At 44.3% G+C, this 19,637-nt stretch overlaps 1 protein-coding gene across 2 annotated transcripts; it reads right to left on the reverse strand.

The window, feature by feature from the left end:
• Positions 1–802: 802 nt before the first annotated feature.
• ANP32E (acidic nuclear phosphoprotein 32 family member E) lies at positions 803–19,369 on the reverse strand. 2 transcript variants are annotated; one of them, XM_062192170.1, is made up of 7 exons: positions 18,957–19,361; positions 16,006–16,155; positions 15,395–15,517; positions 14,142–14,307; positions 11,923–12,095; positions 5,052–5,106; positions 803–3,155 (listed from the first exon to the last, which is right to left on the reverse strand). In XM_062192170.1, exons 1-7 carry the CDS (start codon positions 19,008–19,010, stop codon positions 3,085–3,087), a joined length of 792 nt encoding a protein of 263 aa, XP_062048154.1. In that variant the 5' UTR covers positions 19,011–19,361; the 3' UTR covers positions 803–3,084. The 2 variants fall into 2 exon arrangements, with proteins under 2 accessions (XP_062048154.1, XP_062048155.1); XM_062192171.1 differs by lacking the exons at positions 803–3,155; positions 5,052–5,106; positions 14,142–14,307 and having other exon boundaries at positions 11,940–12,095; positions 18,957–19,369.
• Between the last annotated feature and the right edge of the window lie 268 nt (positions 19,370–19,637).

Here is a 19,637-nt window from a genome sequence, read left to right on the forward strand (position 1 = left end):
TCTTTCACCGAATTGCTTCCTTATCGAACACCCCAGCTAACAACTTTTCTCCTGGTTCTACCCTTTTCTTTAAACAAGAAGGAAAGGCTTTGGATTTTTTTAAAGACATAAAGCAAACAAAAAATCCATACTAACTTCAGCAAACAATACCTGCAGTTGCCAATACTTCAGTATTTTCCATCTCTCAGGAAGCAGAGTCCTAATTAAAATACCTTTTCAATATTTACAGTAAATCAATCATGAAAACATTACTTGGCATTTGTTACTTTACACAAGATACTTTCCAGAGTTTTCTACAAATGAAACATTTTAAAAATCACTTATCACAGAAAACCAAAACAGAAAAAAACCTCTTGTTTCAAGTTTGATTTGCTCAAGGTAAACATGAAGGAATTATGTATACTTGTATTTGTATTATCGAGTCTCTGAAGATAAATATTATACAGTATAAATGGAAACTTTGGACTCATCTTAGAAAAAAAACATTGCAATATAATGGTTTTATAGGCACTTTAGTTAACTACAGAGAATAATTACTTCAACTGTAACAATTACTTCAAATCAAAATACAAAAAGTACTGGTTCTCCCAACTCCAAAAGGAAAATTAAGGGAATCAGGTTTTTTAGTTTTTTGGGGAAAAACAAGCAATTAAGGAAGATGATGAATTAAACTATTAAGTTGCAATGCTTCATATCACATGCAAGTGTTTCAATGAGTTAACCTGCAAGTTGCTGTTTTTATAAAGACCTGCAAAGCTGAGGGTCGCACTGTTAAGTAAATGTCATACACTGAAACTAATCATTATAACAAATCTTCAGTTTATTTGAAGCAATTCCATTTCAAAAACTTTTAAGTTACAGCAGTCACAGAAAAAACGGGATAGAAACAATGGAAGAATGACCGGGAGTACTGTATTTACTGTATTTTTTAACACTGTCATGGCTTTATTCAAAACACAGTTGCACAAAAGTATTAACTTCAAAGTTTTTAAGGAGAGATTCTTGAGGAACTTAACACACTACCTACATACTGCCATACAAAGAGCATTAAAGTAGGACCAAAAACGTCTACAAAATATAAAACCCACCCTTACCTGTTTGCATGAAAATACCACCCACAAAACTACAGAAGTCTTAAAAGTTATCCGGAGATTCTAGGTGTTGTTTTCAAACCAAAGAACTCTTAATTTTGATTGCACAATATGATGATTTATAAGAAAGTCAATATATAGATTTCATTTTAAAAATAAGTATTTTATAATCTGGCATAGTACGCAATGAGAATTCTTAGGGACTAAAACAGGGCATTTCAACTCTGGAAATTAGGAGGAAAATGTAAAAGTCTTTTGGAAGAGCCCGATCCCTCCACTAAACTTACCCCAAGTGTTTTATTTCAGTCAGTTGTGCAACTTTTTTAGTTTCTCCACAAATAACTTCACTTTTACTTTAAAACATAAAGCATACATTTTAAACTAATAAAGCAGCAGAAAAACTATACTCAGTAATTTAAATGTGTCCCAGTATTGAAGCGAAATTTCAATTAGTATGATGACAATTTTTAACAAACAAAACTTTAGATAATTGAAGTTAAAAAAAAGCAATTGCCATGAGCACGGAGCCTCAGTGACAAGAAGGGAAATGCACTCCTACTCGGTGAACTTTATTTAGTAGCCATGGAAGGAAACAGACACTCACACTTATCCCAGATATTCTGTAATTTTAATGGACATCCACTTGAAAGCAACTCAATTTTTAGTATCAATTTAGTTTAAAATATTTTCCAGCTGCCTAGTGTATTTCAATTAAATGCCATATCCACAATGCTTTAAAACTATAGGAAAAATAATTAAGGTTCTACTCAGTATTATCAATACTTTGTAGAGTGGTATGCAAATCATTTGAGAAGCCAAGTTAAAGGTTTCATTTGAACACATCCTAATGATCAACAGGCAATTTTCTGACTTCTCAGAACACGAATGTGCTCCCCAAAGCCGCCTCTGCTTCTTTTCTCTCTTCATCCTCTCATACAGTCTCACATGTTATCAGTCAAGAAATGCAGTCTGAGCTGTTGTCGACCAGGAAAGACCTACAGTAAGCACAGCTTGTTGCATAAAATCATACCAATAATAATATCTGTGCCTCAGAAGACAGTCCATTTCTTTTCCTTTCCTTGTTTAAAACTCAGGTCTGAAAAGGGAGGTAAGATTTAAAACTAGAAGTTTTCCTGGGTATCTCCACAAGTTTCCTACTTTATTTTGGGATAAAGGAGGGAGTAAAACATTGAAAGAAGGTGATCATAAAGGAACTGCTGAGAGGAAAAAGAACGCTCACAGCTAGAAACAAAAAACTAGCCAAGCGTTGGCATGCTGTGATCTGCAGCCTGAGGAGAGGGCTCACCTGCATGGCTACAGATTTAGTATGAGCGACTCTTCCTTCAAAGATAAAATCATCAGTCACAACAAAAGCCATGGACTACATTACTGAACAGAAGCTCTGCACAACCATGAACCAGATTGCTGAATAGGACCTTTACTACTCTGCTCCTCCTTTCCAAGTTACTCTTGTGACAGAGAAAGCACCCAAATGTCCTCAGCCCAAAAACAAGTCATTTCCTTCAACTGAAGATCTCTGGATCACCTCTAAAAAAATAACCAGCTTATTCAAGCGACGATTGTTATTTCATATTACAACTGACTGTAATCTTAGTTAATTTATAAATAACTTTAAAACCTTATGAATGAAATGCACCAAACTACACCTGTGTAAAAGCGATCATGTTTTAATTATGAGCTAAAAATGACTAATACAGTGAGCCTGAATTAGAGAAATTAAGATTCTAAATAAACTGCTAGGGAATTTCACAATGGGGGCCGATGGAAATTATTCTCTACATACAATATGATCATTAACATACTAGTAACTCTTATTTGGAATGATAAGGCAAAAATAGTAAAACCAAACTTCTCCTATAAAAAGTTACACAATCTCTTCTGAAGGGACAGCTATTGTACACAGAGAAACAGAGGAAGAAGTGATCACTCCATTGCACACCCAGGAACATTAGGGACTCCGTCTCAGAATGATCTAGTCATCTTCTTCCTCTCCATCATCCTCAGCATCTCGTTTCCTCTTCTCCCCTCGAAGACACTCTTCTTCTGAAAGAGGAGTGAAAGAAAAAGTGTAAAACACCTAATTTTAACAAATATATTTGTTAAAAGTTTTGAATCTTAGTGAAAAGTTAATGGCAGAAGAAAATTATAGGTAGATTTTCCTCTGAGTTTCTTTCCATTTTGGTGTATTGAACACGTTAGAGTTAAATCCATAAATAATGACAGTTTGTTATGCACCCTTGTGGCCAAATCATGAAGTACAGATCAAGAAACCAAGGGCCTGACATCAACGGAATAGTCAGCAAATTTTTAAAACTTATTTTGAAAGACCTAGTAGAGTACTAGAGATGGCGCTGGCGCTGTGGCTCAGTAGGTTAAACCTCCACCTATGGCACCGGCATCCCATATGGGCGCCAGGTTCTAGTCCCGACTGCTCCTCTTCCCATCCAGCTCTCTGCTATGGCCTGGGAAAGCACTAGAAGATGGCCCAACTCCTTGGGCCCCTGCACCCGCACGAGAGATCCAAAAGAAGCTCCTGGCTCCTGGCTTCAGATCAGCTCAGCTTCAGCTGTTGTGGCCATTTGGGGAGTGAACCAACAGATGGAATACCTTTCCCTCTGTCTTTCCCTATCACTGTCTGTAACTCTACCACTCAAATACAAAAATAAAATCTTAAAAAAAAAAAAAAAGAGTACCTAGAGTGAATATAAAAAGGGCATTATCTATTATCTATGGGGCCCAGCACTGTGTTGTTGGGGGTAAAGCCACAGCCTGCAGTGCCGGCATCCCATATGGGCGCAGGTTCCAGTCCCAGCTGCTCCACTTTCAATCAGCTCTCTGCCATAGCCTGGGGAAGCAGAAGATGGCCCAAATCCTTGGGCTCCTGCACCCACACGGGAGACCTAAAAGAATATTCTGGCTCCTGCCTTTGTGTTGGCGCAGCTCCAGCCGTTGTGGCCATCTGGGGAATGAACGAGCGGATGGAAGACCTCTCTCTCTTTCTGCCTCTCCTTCTTTCTATGTAACTCTTTCAAATAAATAAATAAATCTCTTAAAATAAATAAATAAATAATAAATAGTAAAGAAATAATAAATTATCAGTCTCATTTTCAAAATAAATGTTATTTGAAAGACAGAATTACAGAGAAAGGTAGAACCAGAGAGAGAGAGGTCTTATTCCGCTGGTTCACTTCCCAAATGACCACAACGGCCAAAGCTGCACCAATCCGAAGCCAGGAGCCAGGAGCTTCTTCAGGGTCTTCCATGAGGGTACAGGGGCTCAAGCATTTGAGCCATCTTCTACTGCTTTCCCAGGCCATAGCAGAGAGCTGGATCGGAAGAGGAGCAGCCGGGACTCAAATCTGCACCCACATATGACGCTGGGCTGCAGGCTGGGGCTTTATCCTGCTGCACCACAGCACTGGCCTCAGAGATAATTATTCTTTAAGAATAATTTCTTGGCGCCGGCGCCATGGCACAGCAGGTTAATCCTCTGCCTGTGGTGCAGGCATCCCATATGGACGCCGGTTCTAGTCCCGAGTGCTTCTCTTCCAGTCCAGCTCTCTGCTGTGGCCCAGGAGGGCAGTGGAGGATGGCCCAAGTGCTTGGGCCCTGCACCCACATGGGAGACCAGGAGGAAGCACCCGGCTCCTGGCTTCAGATCGGCGCAGCTCCAGCCGCTGCAACCATTTGGGGAGTGAACCAACGGAAGGAAGACCTTTCTCTCTGTCTCTCTCTCACTGTCTGTAACTCTACCTGTCAAATAAATAAATAAAATCTTTAAAAAAAATAATTTCATACTTTCAAGGCACTCTTTAATAAACACAGCAAAATCAAGGGGATCACAAATAATTTACATTATAGACTTACTCTTTAAAGTCTGCAAACAATAGGTGGGTACATCTTTAATTTCAAAATTTGCTTATGGCTAATGTAACTCACCTTCATCTTCCTCTTCTTCCCCTTCTTCGACATAGTCATCATCATCTTCTTCATCCTTGAAATTCAAATATCCAGTATGAGAATAAACCATGATAAAGAATTTTTATCATTTGTTTTAACACATTCCAACAGCAGCAAAGAAACTATGGTTATTCTGTGTTCTGATAACTTCTGCCAATCTCTAGTCTCTTTATGAAAATAAGTTATATTTTAGACAAGCACTGTTCAAAAGAACCTTCTGCAACAATGGATGTGTTCTTTGTGGTATGCATACGGTAACCACCAGTCACATGCCTACTGAGCATCTGAAATGGAACCAGCGCAAATGAGGAACTGAATTTTTAGTTTTATTTAATTTCAATTAATTTCTTTTTATTTATTTATTTTTGGACAGGCAGAGTGAGACCGTGAGAGAGAGAGACGGAGAGAAAGGTCTTCCTTCCATTTGTTCACTCCCCAAATGGCCGCTATGGCTGGCGCTGCGCTGATCTAAAGCCAGGAGCCAGGTGCTTCCTCCTGGTCTCCCATGGGGTGCAGGGCCCAAGCACTTGGGCCATCCTCCACTGCCTTCCTGGGCCACAGCAGAGAGCTGGCCTGGAAGAGGAGCAACCGGGACTAGAACCCGGCGCCCCAACAGGGACTAGAACCCAGGGTACCAGTGCCACAGGCGGAGGATTAGCCTAGTGAGCTGCGGCGCCGGCCCTAATTTCAATTAATTTCAACAGCTGTATATATCTACTAGCTACAACTTTTGAGTAATTTAAAAACAGGGTTCTTCTATTTTAGGTAGGAATGATCTGAATTCTAGCCCCAATATTGTTAGCTTTCTGGACCTCAGTTTTCTAAACAGTAAAGTACAGGTCGAGCATCCTTAATCCAAAAGTCCAAAATCTGAAACTTTCTAAACGCCAACATGATGTGACAAGTGGAGAATTCCACACCTAACCTCACACAGAGGTTGCATTCAAAATGCAGACACGCTAAAAATACTGCATTCGGGGCTAGCGCTGTGGCACAGCAGGTTAACGCCCTGGCCTGAAGTGCCAGCATCCCATATGCCAGTTCTAGTCCCAGCTGCTCCACTTCCTATCCAGCTCTCTGGTATGGCCTGGGAAAGCAGTAGAAGATGGCCCCAGTCCTTGGGCCCCTGCACCCACATGGGGAGACCTGGAAGAAGCTCCTGGCTCCTGGCATTGGATTGACGCAGTTCCGGCTGTTGCAGCCAGTTGGGGAGTGAACCATCAGATGGAAGACCTCTCTCTCTCTCTGCCTCTCCTCTCTCTGTGTAACTCTTTCAAGTAAATAAATAAATCTTAAAAAAAAAAAATACTGCATTCAATTACCTTCAGAATATATGTACAAAGTGGACATGAACCACAAGAGAATTTCATGCTTAGACTTGGATCCCATTCCCAAGATCTCCTTAAATATCTGCAAATATTCTGAAATCCAAAATTTGAAACACTTCTGGTCCAAGCATTTGGGAAACTCAACTGTATTCATCTAGAAAGATCTGTAAGTTCCTTTTATATCTAGAAATCTATACAATAAAATAGTACATGTCAATAAAATCATAGTAAAATCTGACCTACAACTCTTATGGAGTGAGGTGTTCTAGATAGCTAGGATTGACTTGAAGCATCTTAACCACTTTTTGTTAAAGGTTTATTTATTTATTTACTTACTTATTTAAAAGGCAGAGCTACAGAGAGGCAGAGGCACAGAGAGAGAGAGAGAGAGAGAGAGAGAGAGAGAGAGAAAGAGAAAGAGAGAGAGAGGTCTTCCATCTGCTAGTTCACTCCCCAGATTGCTGTAACAGCTGGAGTTGCCAGGAGCCAGGAGTTTCTTCCAGTTCTCCCACGTGGGTGCAGGGGTCCAAGCACTTGGGCCATCTTCTACTGCTTTCCCAAGTCATAACAGAGAGCAAGATCAGAAGTGGAACAGCTGTGACTCAAACCAGCATCCATATCAGATGCTGGCGCCACAGGTGGAGGATTAGCCTACTACGCCAGTGCCGGCCACTCTAACAATTTTTTACTCTAGCCAGTTTGAATATAAATCTAAAGTGTACTGCACGTCACTAACATAACTTTCTCTTGAATAATCATGTTCACCTCTTTTCCTACTGTTATCACGTTCAACAAGGACATTATGCTGATACCCTCAGAACCTCTTAATATATGTAGGAGGGTTTTCTCCCTTTTAAAATGACCCTGGAGGGGCCGGTGTTGTGGTATAGCAGATAAAACCACTGCCTGCAACACTGGCATCACATATGGGAGCCAGTTCAAATCTCGGCTGCTCCACTTTGGATCCAGCTCGCTGCTAATGTTCCTGGGAAAGCAGTAGAAAATGATCCAAGTCCTTGGGCCCCTGCACCCATGTGGAAGATCTGGAAGAAGCCTCTGGATCCTAGCTTCAGCCTGTCCCAGCTCTGGCTGTCATGGCCATTTAGGGAGTGAACCACCAGATGGAAGATCTCTCTCTGTGTCTCCTTCTCTCTCTATAAACTCTGCCTTTCAAATAAATAAATAAATCTTAAAAAAAAAAAAACCTTGGACTTCACTTTGAATAACTAATTTGTATGCCTTCTCTTTTAAAGTTAGTTCCTATTTCAATTTGAATCTAAAACAGAATCAGAAAATAGATGAACAAGCTTATCAAGAGAATGGAACATAAAAGAGAAAACAGGTTTAGCTTGAACACTCTCCTACAAATGTCTCGTTACTTACATTTTGTCAGCCCCAACCCTTTTACATGTACTACCTTGCTCTTGGCCATGTCCCAGACAGCTGAGTCGCAGACAGATGAATCGCTAGTAACCATCTGAATAAAATTAAAGCAACCTAGGGTCTCCCCTCAATGCCACAAACGTTTACTTGTCTTCAAAAATACCCTAACCAACTGATAAATATCAAGAACCACTGAGGAGCTAGGGAAAACCTGGACAATCCCCTTGCACAGTTTCTATGTCCCATTTGTGTCCAGAAACAACAAACGGAACAAAATTTTCCAGCACTGAGCCAGACGCCTATGAGAAACTAAACTGCATGATTCCTAACATTAGAAACCATTCTTACAGTCAACTGAAACACTATGAAGCTTTGCCACGCAGGGACACCAGTAAGCCACAAGGAGCAGGAGGAACAGAGAGAGCAGCAAAGAGGTTTAAAAGGAACACAATAAAAATCAAAGAACCTGCAGCCTTAAACTGAAAAAAAGAAAAGAAAAGGAAGGAAGAGAAGAGGGTGGAGGACAGAGGAGCAGGAAAGGGGAGGGGACAGGGAAGGAGGAAAAGACACTGCAAACACCTCAAATTTGCAAAGAATAATAAAAGAGGGTATTTAAATATTTACAATTTTAAAAAGTTTTTATCTTTTTTTAATCTATTCCTTGATAATTTAGAGAACTCCAAATCTAAAAATTAATTATGTCTCTGGATTTTGTTTTAAATAAAATGTGGTAACAGTGATGGAATCATGTTTTTAAGATGACTTTTGTGAAAAAGACAATAATCTGTCAAACAATCGCTCTCAATAAAAACCAGAGATTTGCCCAGTGGAGACCATGGTCTCCTCCTTATTAGTGGGAAATAAAATGTTTCCTTGTTTGTGCTGTGAGTAGGACAAGGGCACCACAATTCCCAATACTCCCACTGCCCCCACCTCCGTTTTTAATTAAATATACCACACATAAAAAGTCCTTCTTTATAAATACAAATTCCTTGCCTCTGAAGAACAGCTGAAATATGAAGAAAGTAAAGACTCAAATAAAATACAGCTAATATATGTTTCCTATTTTCTTCTATTTCTTACTTAATCTCAATAGTCTATGAAGCTTCTGGCATTCAGGGTATAAAAACAAGACTTCATTTTAAGCATCCAAATTATCATGAATGAAAACTTTTGGTCTCTGTAACTCCTACAGTGACTTAGTGTTGTGCATATTATCTTAAAGATTTTTACTCCATAATTGACCATATCATTTTTTGTTAACATCTCCCAATATTTAATGATATTAGCACTTTCCAAGTAGTTGAAGGTCACTCTAAAATTACTTAATACAGGGGCCAGCCAGCACAGTGCCACAGTAGATTAAGCCCTCTTAGGACACCCTTATTCTACATCTAAGTGCCTGGGATCCAGTCCCACCTCTGGTTCCAATTCAGCTCCCTGCCGATGGGCTGGGAGGCAGCAAGTGATGGCTCACCAAGTTAGGTTCATGCCACCCATGTGGGAGACTCAGATAGAGTTCCTGGCTCCAGCTCTGTCCAGCTGTTGCAGCCGTATGGGGAATGAACCACTGCTTAGAAGACCTCTCTCTCTGTTTCTCTCTGTATCACTCTACTCTACCTTTCAAATAAATAAAAATGAGTAAACCTTTTAAAGTTACTTAATACTACTTAGACTTAAGAATGATATACTGGCAAAGCAAAAAAAAAAAAAAAAAAAAAAAAAAACAGCCAAAAGCAAAAGAACACAGCCAGTTATTTTACCAAATAAATGAAAACTTAGGGGAAAACAAGTTCTATGCTAGTATAAAATGAATAGGCTTTCTCTATGAACACTTAAAATATTTAAAGTTCTGTTCTTCATTAACATCTAGTTCTTAACTTACTAAGGCCTCCAAACAAGTGTAAGTTCTAATCTTTCCACACTAGTTTTATATTTAAAATATTAGAGGGGCTGGTGGTGTAGCAGGTAAAGCCACAGCCTACAATGCCAGCATCCAATTTGGGTGCTGGTTCAAGTCCCAGCTGTTCCAATTCTGAACTAGCTCCCTGCTAATGGCCTGGGGTAAAAAGCGGAAGATGACCAAAGTGTCTGGGTCACTGCCACCCATGTGGGAGACCTGCAAGAAGCTCCTGACTCCTGTCTTCGAACTGGCACAGCACTAGCCATTGTGGCCTCCTGGGGAGTGCACCAGCAGATGGAAGATACCTCTCTGTGTCTCTCCCTCTCTCTTTCTGTAACTCTGACTTTCAAAATAAATCATAAAGGGGTTGGTGCTGTGGCATAGTGGGCTAAGCCTCTGCCTGCAGCGCCAGTTCATGTCCTGGCTGCTCCTCTTCTGATCCAGCTTTCTGCTATGGCCTGGGAAAACAGTAGAAGATGGCCCAAGTACTCAGGCCCCTGTACCCTCATGGGAGACCCAAAAAAAGCTCCTGGCTCCTGGCTTCAGATTGGCCCACCTCCAGCCTTTGCGGCCATTTGGTGAGAGAACCAGAGGAGGGAAAATCTTTCTCTCTGTCTCTCCCTCTGTCTATAATATAACTCTATCTCTCAAATAAATAAGTAAATATTTTTTTTAAGAAATCATAGGGGCCAGCGCTGTGGCGTAGCTGGCAAAGCTGCCGCCTGAAGTGCCAACATCCCATATGGGCACCGGTTCGAGACCCGGATGCTCCACTTCTGATGCAGTTCTCTCCTATGACCTGGGAAAGCAGAATATGGCCCAGTCCTTGGGTCCCTGCACTCCTGCTCCTGGCTCCTGGCTTCGGATCGGTGCAGCTCTGGCCGTTGCGGCCAACTGGGGAGTGAACCACTGGATGGAAGACCTCTCTGTCTCTCTCTCTGTCTCTCCTTTTCTCTCTGTGTAACTCTGACTTTCAAATAAATAAATAAATCTTTATAAAAAATCATAAATACATATTTAAAACGAATGGAATCAGAAAAAAATATCACTGATTAGTGATATTATCTATCTAACCAATTTAAAAGTCATTAGGAGAACAAATAATACTAACAAATTTCTAGTCTAAATAAGAGATGCTTTTAAATATTAAAAAAAAAAAACCTTAGTTATGAATTAGGAAAATGAACTTCAACTTAACATAAGGAGAAAATAACTTCTCTAACCCCTCTAATGACCTTTGTCCCACATGCCAATACTGATGCTGAAATGCAGATGAAGTGCCCCTCCCTCCAGGCTCAGCACAAGTAGAAAGTGGACAAAAAAAGTCTGACAAGCCTCTTACAAAGTGTCTGTAGGCACCAGGAGCCTAATCAAGGTTTACAGATAACAGAGGAAGGAACAACCCTTTAGAAAAATTATAGGAAGCTTCGACGATGAAGACTCCATATTTAAGTTTGTAAAGATAAGCATTCATAAGGCATGTTTTGAGTGGGTGTGACATAGTATACCACATAGGTAAGATTCCATGAAGCTGTACATAAAATTATTGCACAGCCTCAGCAAAAATGAAAATAATGTCCACGGAGAACATGGATACAATCATTCAGATCAAAGTGCACAATGTATACACAAACATGAAGGCAAAGTATAGCTTGATGTGATGACTTAATTTGGTGTTGAGGTGGTAAGACCAGTGAAGGAAGCAGGAGCCAATGAGGAAGAGCCCGGTATATCGTGGGGGCCACAGGGAAAAAGAAATGGCTGCAAGAAGCCAGTGTTACAACCACATCTGTACAGGGCTACCCAGGCACCACTGGGGTCAGTCAGAAGCAGTGACTCCGCACTCAAAGACCAACAGCTTAAGCAGGGATAATTACGGGGAAGAAACTTCGGTTTTCTACAACGTGCCAGGGACTAGGTATTTTTATCTTGTTAAATCCTTACAACAATCACATGAAGCTGCTATAATTTCAGTTTCACAAATGCAGAAACTGAGGCACAGGGACATTATACAATGTTTACATCATACCATGCTACTGAGGACAGAATGGGTTTGAAAGACATTGGGAGGTAAAACCAGTAGGTGTTGGTGATTATCTGGCTGTAGAAAGGTGTGGAGGACAATGGGGACAAAGACAGGCAGAAACAACTCTCAGATTTCTGCACAACTCACTCTCTATGGCACTTAGCTCCACGCCTAATTAACTTTCAATGGACATAAGAAGTATGTATTCACCTGAATTTCATCTTTCATTAAGTAGGAGAGGCCCACTTCTTCTCCCTCTCCCACTTCTGAGCCTGCTTCATCTTCATCCTCATCCTCATCCTCCTCTTCTTCTTCCTCCTCTTCCTCAAATCCTTCAGGTGGACCAGCTTCATCTTCTTCTTCATCATCATCTTCATCACCATCTTTGAAACCATTTTTAAAGATAAATAAATGGCAAGGTAAATGTTCCTTTGTTATAATGTTGATCTTCTTACCCAACTACTTCAAATATTAAGCCTACAGTGGAAAGCTCTCTCAGGTTAATTTTCTCTCTCTTTCTTATTTATTTTTTTTAAAAGATTTAAAAGCAAGATTTAAGTCAGGGACCTCCAGACAGAGTGACATGGAGTGGGCTCTAAGAGAGACAAAGACCCTAAAGGGGCTGGTGGTAGTGGAGTTTTTAAGAACAATGGGGGGAGGGGGGAGGCTTGCCAATCAGATTGACAAATTTTGTCTTTTTAATGTCTGTTTTACAACATTGATATTTACTATTTGAGAAGTATGGTTTTCTAAACACTGATATATATCCAATATATAGATTTTCACCAAAACATTACATAAAGTTTGTTTTACTTTGCGGACACTTCAAAACTGCATCACCATCATTCTATCATTTTAGAACATTGTTTGTCTACCAATTTTCTTTTCATACTGAAAACCTTTCACCTAAGAGTAATGACCAGTGCTTCAACACTGCCAACAGCCACTGAGTCATCAAATCTGCCAGTTGTCCCTTTATCTAAAAATGTATCTTCACTACCTAATCCTAGAATATTTCTCAGTACCCAGAAAGAATTCCCATACCTATTAGTGTCACTGCCCATTCTCCTCTCCCCCCAGGCCTTAGCGCCCACTAATTCACCTCTGTCACCAGAAGCTTGCCTATTCCAGACTTTCCATATCAATCAAACCAAGCACTTCCGCCGCGGTAGCCATTGGAAAGCCGCAGCCCTGGCTCAGGGCTACCCCTTGGCAGTGGGCCTCAACAAAGGCCATGAGGCGACCAAGAGCAAGCAGAGGCACAGCCGACGCTGACGCCTCACCAAGCAACCCAAGTTCGTATGGAGGTGTGCCCTGCGCCGTGGAGCTGCTCAAGGTTTCCAAGGGCAAACGGGCCCTCAAGGTCATCAAGAAAAGGGTGGGGACACACACCCCAGCCAAGAGGAAGCAGGAGGAGCTGAGCAGTGTCCTGGCCACCATGAGGAAAGCTGCTGGAAGAAGGACCGAGCCCCTCCCTGTGTAATAAACCTCTCCAGGCCTTCTCTAGCCGACCCCCCCCCCCCCGAAAAAAAATTACATCCAGCAACATGCTGCCTTTGTGTCTGGCTTCTCACTCAGCAGAATGTTTTCAAGATTCTGCCCCTGTTGCATCCACCAGGGATCCCTCTGTCTTCACGGCATTGTATTGATTTATCAAATTTTTTAATCCATTCATTAGTTGACGGCCACCTGAGCTGTTTCTACTTTTTGGCTCTAATGAAATGCTTCTTTTTCTAAGAAGTACTATTTAGAAAGCTGCCACTTTTCAGTCAGCGCCGTGGCTCAACAGGCTAATCCTCCGCCTAGCAGCGCCAGCACAACAGGTTCTAGTCCCAGTCAGGGCGCCGGATTCTGTCCCGGTTGCCCCTCTTCCAGGCCAGCTCTCTGCTGTGGCTAGGGAGTACAGTGGAGGATGGCCCAAGTGCTTGGGCCCTGCACCCCATGGGAGACCAGAAGAAGCACCTGGCTCCTGCCTTCAGAACAGCGCGGTGCGCCAGCCACAGCGCGCCAGCTGCGGTGGCCATTGGAGGGTGAACCAACGGCAAAGGAAGACCTTTCTCTCTGTCTCTCTCTCTCTCTCTCTCTCTCTCTCTCTCACTGTCCACTCTGCCTGTCGGGGGAAAAAAATAAAAATAAAAAAAATAAAAAAAAGAAAGCTGCCACTTTTACCAACTGGCGGTTTCACAATTTTATATACATATAAAATCTCACGGAGCTTCAAATTATAATACTCATTAAATTCCCTGAAACTACTGGAAATCTGAAAAGAAAAAGAAATGAAGGCTAGAGTTGTGGGGTTTAAGGCTTTGGTCTCACTAGTATCTTGGGTTTACCTTTCACACCTTAGTCTCCAGGCAGGCCCCGTCTAAACCACAGGGCTGCGTGGAGGCGGTAATTATGACAGGCTCACGAGTATGAAGGAAGATTACCCTCGTCATCCTCTTCTTCAGAGTCTGGGGCTTCGTTATCCTCCTGATCAAACCCATCCAAGTATGTGATTTGCTGCAGCAGTTCAAAAATGCTTCCTCTGTAATCTTCCAGGTTTGTGATCTCACAGTTAAACAAGTCAAGACTTTTCAAATTTTTAAGATTTTGCTGGAAAAGTAAAGTCAAAACTTACATTCAAGATTTAAAATGCTATGCTATTCCTTCTAAATTCACCGTTCAGAAAGCATATATTTGAAATGGAGAAAATGGTTTTTGGATTTTTAGAATTTTCTAATGAAGGGTTATGATATACAGCACAGCCAACTCTCTGAATCAGTCCTTGCCATGGAAACACCCGGAGATGAGCAGCTTTGTTTTGTTCACTGTTGTACCTCCAGCACCTTAGCGTCTTACTTATAGTAGACAACCCATTTAAGTCACACAGTAATCTTCAGAGTTTCACTTCATCTTATTTTCCTTCCCTCGTGCCAGGAAACAAAAGGCCAAACAATAAAATAATCAAAAAAGCAATCAAGAAGAAAAAGAAGTTAAAAATTACTTGAAATTTTAAAATTAGACACTTAACTCTTTGAGTCGATGGTGAAACAAATTTCTCACTGATTTAAAAATTCAGGTAGGGGTGTGCATTTAGCCTGGCAGCTAAGACTCGACTTAAAGACACCCACATCTCACAGCAGAGTCCTGGGTTTGATTTTAATTCTCAGCTCCGGCTCCTGACTCCAGCTTCCTGCTTATGCAGACCCTGGCAGGCAGCAGTGATGGCTCCAGCACTTGAGTTCCTGCCACCCACACAGGAGACCTGGATTGAGTCCCTGGCTGTTGGCTTCAGTCCTGCCCAGCCCCAGCCACTGTGGGCATTTGGGGAGTAAACCAGCAGATGGGACCTCTCTGTCTCTCAAATAAATAAAATTTTAAAGATTTATTTATTTGAAAGGCAGAGAGAGAAGAAAAGAGAAAGATCAGTCTTCCATCCACTGGTTCACTCTCCAAACAGCCACAACAGCATGGTCTATGCCAGGCAAGTGCCAGGAGCTGGGAACTCCATTCCAGTCTCCCACGCAGGTGCAGGGGCCCAAGCACTCGGGCCATCTTCCACTGTCTTTCCAGGCCACTAGCAGGGAGCTGGATTGGAACTGGAGCAGCCAGAACTCTAATAGCATTGAGTATAATAGAAGTGAAGAGAGAAATTGTAAACAAAAAAGAGCATATCCACAGACAAAATCCTTCCACTTACCAGAGCTTCAACCGTACTGAGATCTTTGATTTTGTTTCCACTCAGATTGAGGTAGGTAAGATTTGGGCATTTCTCTGCCAGGACTTCCAAGCCTCCAGAAATTATATTGTCACTAAGTTCCAGCTATATATTCAACATGGGGAGAAAAAGTATGATGGATGAAAGCTTAGGACAGATCAAAGATTTTACAAGTACATCAATCTGAAGGAAAAAAACATTTGTCATTCTCTCTGGCTTCAAGAGATTGTCACTACATACCATTAATTTCCAAATTCTCATTTCCAGCTGCCAAATAATAAATGAGAAGCCTACAGAATGGGATCCTAACTGCTCTGGTTTCAGTTGTGTTACATTTTGGTGTTATGATTCACAGGGAAATATTTGGTAATGTTAAATCCAAATTCATGTCATAAAGCAATTTCACTATTAAATTTGAATTTCCAATGCAACATCATACCCTGTTCCAAAATCCTACATACCTCTTTTTTTCTTATCTATAGAAACTTAGAAACTAATTAACAGGCAGAATGGTCCTTTCACTTGGGCAAAAACTAGAACGTAACAGCCCTGGGTATTTAAATTATGATGCTTTCACACTAATCCCAACTTACCTTTCGAAGTTTATTTAAGCTGGGAAGCTGGGCCAAAGAACTGAGTTCCACATTAGCCATACTCAGAAACTCCAGTTCTTTAAAAGTATCATTGAGACCTTCAATCTCCCCATTGACACAAAGGCAGTTATCAAGGACTAACTCTGTCACCTGTAAGAAGGAGCACAGTAATGAACCTTTAGTTTGTGATCTGTTTAGCAACAGACGTGGTCTTGACACTCGGGGAGTGTGAATATTAAAGACATCAATCCACTCCCCACGGGTCCTTTCCATCCTCCCAGACACTGCAGCACAACCTACAGTTGTCACTCCGAGCAATCTTTGACACTTAAATGTGGACTAAGAAGTTCAAGGCCTGCTTTAAATTACTGAGGCATAAAACACAGAACTTTCAAAAAGGTCCCATGTGAAACCGGTTTCTGCCCCCATGAGGGGGACTGCCCACATCAGGGCGCAAATGTATGCAGTGAAGGGACACAGGGCTACTTCCCGGAAAGGTTCAAGGGAGCTGCCCTAACGGCAGGGAGAAGACAGGAAACTTCTATTACATCCTCTCGTTTAAAGCCCCTTATTTTAGTTGACAAATGCCATCATAACTCAAAAAAAAAAAAAAAAAAATACACCCTACTACCATTCCTGAACACCAGAAAGCTCCTTCTGGGGCAGTTCAGCTTGGGAGGGGGGTTGTTTGTTCCAACACTGAAGCCAAACAAGATCACCCAGAACAATACATCTTGAGAAAATGCTATTTCTCCCTGCCACTCCGGCACATTTCCCATTCTTGGAGGGAGGCGGCGGGCAGGGTTCCCTGTTTGGGCAGAGTTGTAGTGACACAGCTTCCTGCTGTGAACCTGAATGGAATGAATCTTAGGGAGGAAGGCAGGAGACCTGGTGCTCTCCCCTCCATGCAAAAACATGTGCGAGGCACAGGAGGGCTGACGACCAGCAACAAGGAAGGCACCTTCTCCAGCTGAATACGACTTTGAGAGAAAGATTTCAGGGCGCGCAGAAGGCATCTGATCCTCCCTTTAAAGATGAGAACACCCAGGCCCAGAGACTAGGAAGGACTTCCCAAGGCCACACACTGAGTCTGTGGCAGACCCACGCTAGGACGCTCTAAGCTTTCTGACCCAGGGGTTTAGCTGGGTGCTGAGAGCTACCAGCTTTGGTGTCAGAAAACCAGTTCTTCCACTAGAGCCAATCACATCCCCACCCTGGGATTCCATTTGTTCGTCTGGATTCTGAAACAACACCATCCACCTTACGAGTGCGTCCGCAGGAGAAAAGTCAATAAACGCGGAGAGCACTTTGTCAACTGTCTGTACAAACACGACGAAGGGACCGTTAGCAACCCACGGCGGAGAAGGAGGAGCTGCAAACCGGCAGCGAGCAAGGAGGGACCACTAGGTGGGGGAACGGGCAGCGGGCGCGAGGGGCCATTTCCCCACCCCGCGCCATGGTCTAAAAGCCTCCCAAACGTGGGCTTCGGGGAGACAACTTTTAAAGCTCCATGTTTTTATTTATTTTTTTTCCTGACGCCTCTAAGAATACGCTCTGGAAAACGTCACGTCCCCTCCGGGATGACCCCGATAGCAGCGACTGTTTCCTTCTCTCCGTCTCCTGCCAATTTCAGGGAAACGGAGACTTTAAAAAGAACAACAACAAGAATCTGGAGTCCCCACTGCACGCGCCGAACGCGAAAAGCCCAGCCCGGCTCGGCCCCCGCGGGAAGCTGCCGCGCACCGGCACCTCGCGGGGAAACACACCGAGGCGCGGACGCGGGGGTCGCCCGTCCCTCCCCGGGCGGGGGCCGCAAGCCGCAGCCGCCCAGCGCTGTCCCCTGCGACCCCGAGCGCGAGGCTCCCGGCTGGCCCGCGGCTCCCACAGACTGGAAACCCCAACGGGGCGGGGACTCCCCGAAAGGAAAAAAAAGGGGTCGCCTCCCCCTCTCCCCAGCCCGCGCTCCCCCTCGCGCCTCCGCCCCGGGGCCGGCAGCGCAGGGCGAGGCCCGAGGAGGCGCCCGCGGAAAAGGAGGCGGAAACGCCTCGCGCCCGACCCCCAAAAAGTTGACCGCGACCCCGCCTCACGTGGCCCCTCCCAACCCCGTCTCTTTAACCGAGGCGACAGCGGCGAGGGCGCATCACTGCGTCTCGCCGAACCCATCTTGGGAGCACAAAACTACGACGGCCCATTTGCTGAGTTCTGTGCAGCCGTCTCCAGGCAGGCCGCTACCACCCGACACGCCGAAGGTCCTCGCCCGGCGGGGACAGACAAGCGGATTACGCCCCCCACGTCCCCTCCCCACCTCCGGCCGCCGCGACCAGTCCCCAAACTCGCCCGCGGTCCGAGAGCCCGCCGCTGACCCAGATTCCGCCGGGCGGCGGGCGGCGCGCGCCGCTTCCCGGGGCAGTGGGCGCCGCGCGCGGGCCACGCCGGCGACCCCGGCCCGCGCCCCGCGCCGCCCACGGCCGACGCCGCGGGGCCTGCAGGCCGGCGAAGCCCACCCCCTCAAAAAGGCCGAGTTGGCAGCGCCGCGGAAAAAGTTGGACCAACTTCTCAGGCGGCGATGGCTGCAGCAGCGATGAGTGGGACCGGGGGGTCGCGCCCACGCCGCCGGCGCCCAGGAGGAGGAACTCGGGCGGCCCAGCGGCGGGGCGCCCCCGCCACCCAGCTTCCCGCCCCCCACGAGGCCAGGACGCCCGACTCGATGCGAGCCGAAAGGGGCTAAGCCCCCATGCACACACAAAAACGCCCCCTAGAAACTTAAACCCTTCGCCATTTTAAGTGGAAGGCTCTAATGATTTAAAACTTGAAATTAGACATTTCCCCCAACCTCAGCCCCAGAAGACGATTAGTTTACCGCCCTCCTCGTACACCCACCAGGACCCCCAGAAATCCGACCCTCGGAATATAGGACTGGTGGGGAAGGGGTGGGGGCTGAGTCATCTCACCTCCTCCGGGGCTCTGTTCCTTAACTCCAGGTTAATCCTCTTCTTCATCTCCATGTCCTCCTCCTGCTCTTCTGCGACTACTCTCCTCCCTACCCCTTTCCTGCCTTTCCCACTACCCCCAACCCTAAAAAATTTTTAAAGATTTGGAAATGAATGAAAAGAAATGCAAATATAAACGCCTACTACCACCACCAGATAGGTGTGAAGGCGAAAGAAAAGAATAGCAAATGGAGTCCAAGGAGTTGGGACTCTAACTCAGCTGCCCCCACCTCCTTGTCCACACACCCGCGCGCGCACACACACGCACGCACACATACACACATACACACACACGCACACACACTGAGCCGCAGTTCCTTCCCCTTCAATGGCTGCTCAGAGACTGAACCTCCATGACACGGCACCGCCAACCCCCTGGCCTACACTCCACCCACCTCCCGAACGTATTGGTTGAGTCTTTAGTGTCACACTCTCCCATTGGACCAAGTAAATGTCTATCAGTCTTCAGGGCGGACCTGGACCAGGATCTCTGTTTCTAGTGGCTACGACCAAGCGCGCAGTTAACTCCGATAGGTCCAGGAGGGTGTACGTCCCGGCGAAACGATTTTGAATCCCAGTCGCCCCCCTCTTTTTCTTTGTGTGGTTGGCGCGCTTTCCCTAGGCGCTCGGACGGTTTTGATG

Source organism: Lepus europaeus, chromosome 5 (assembly GCF_033115175.1).
Source record: "Lepus europaeus isolate LE1 chromosome 5, mLepTim1.pri, whole genome shotgun sequence".
NCBI lineage: Eukaryota > Metazoa > Chordata > Mammalia > Lagomorpha > Leporidae > Lepus > Lepus europaeus.

Excerpts from the sequence above, each read along its gene's own strand:
- ANP32E (XM_062192170.1), bottom strand. The coding sequence starts at position 19,010 with ATGGAGATGAAGAAGAGGATTAACCTGGAGTTAAGGAACAGAGCCCCG. Across the intron at positions 16,156-18,956 it reads GGAACAGAGCCCCGGAGGAG|GTGACAGAGTTAGTCCTTGA; the intron begins GTGAGATGACTC and ends TCCTTCTTACAG. Across the intron at positions 14,308-15,394 it reads TCAGTACGGTTGAAGCTCTG|CAAAATCTTAAAAATTTGAA; the intron begins GTAAGTGGAAGG and ends TTACTTTTCCAG.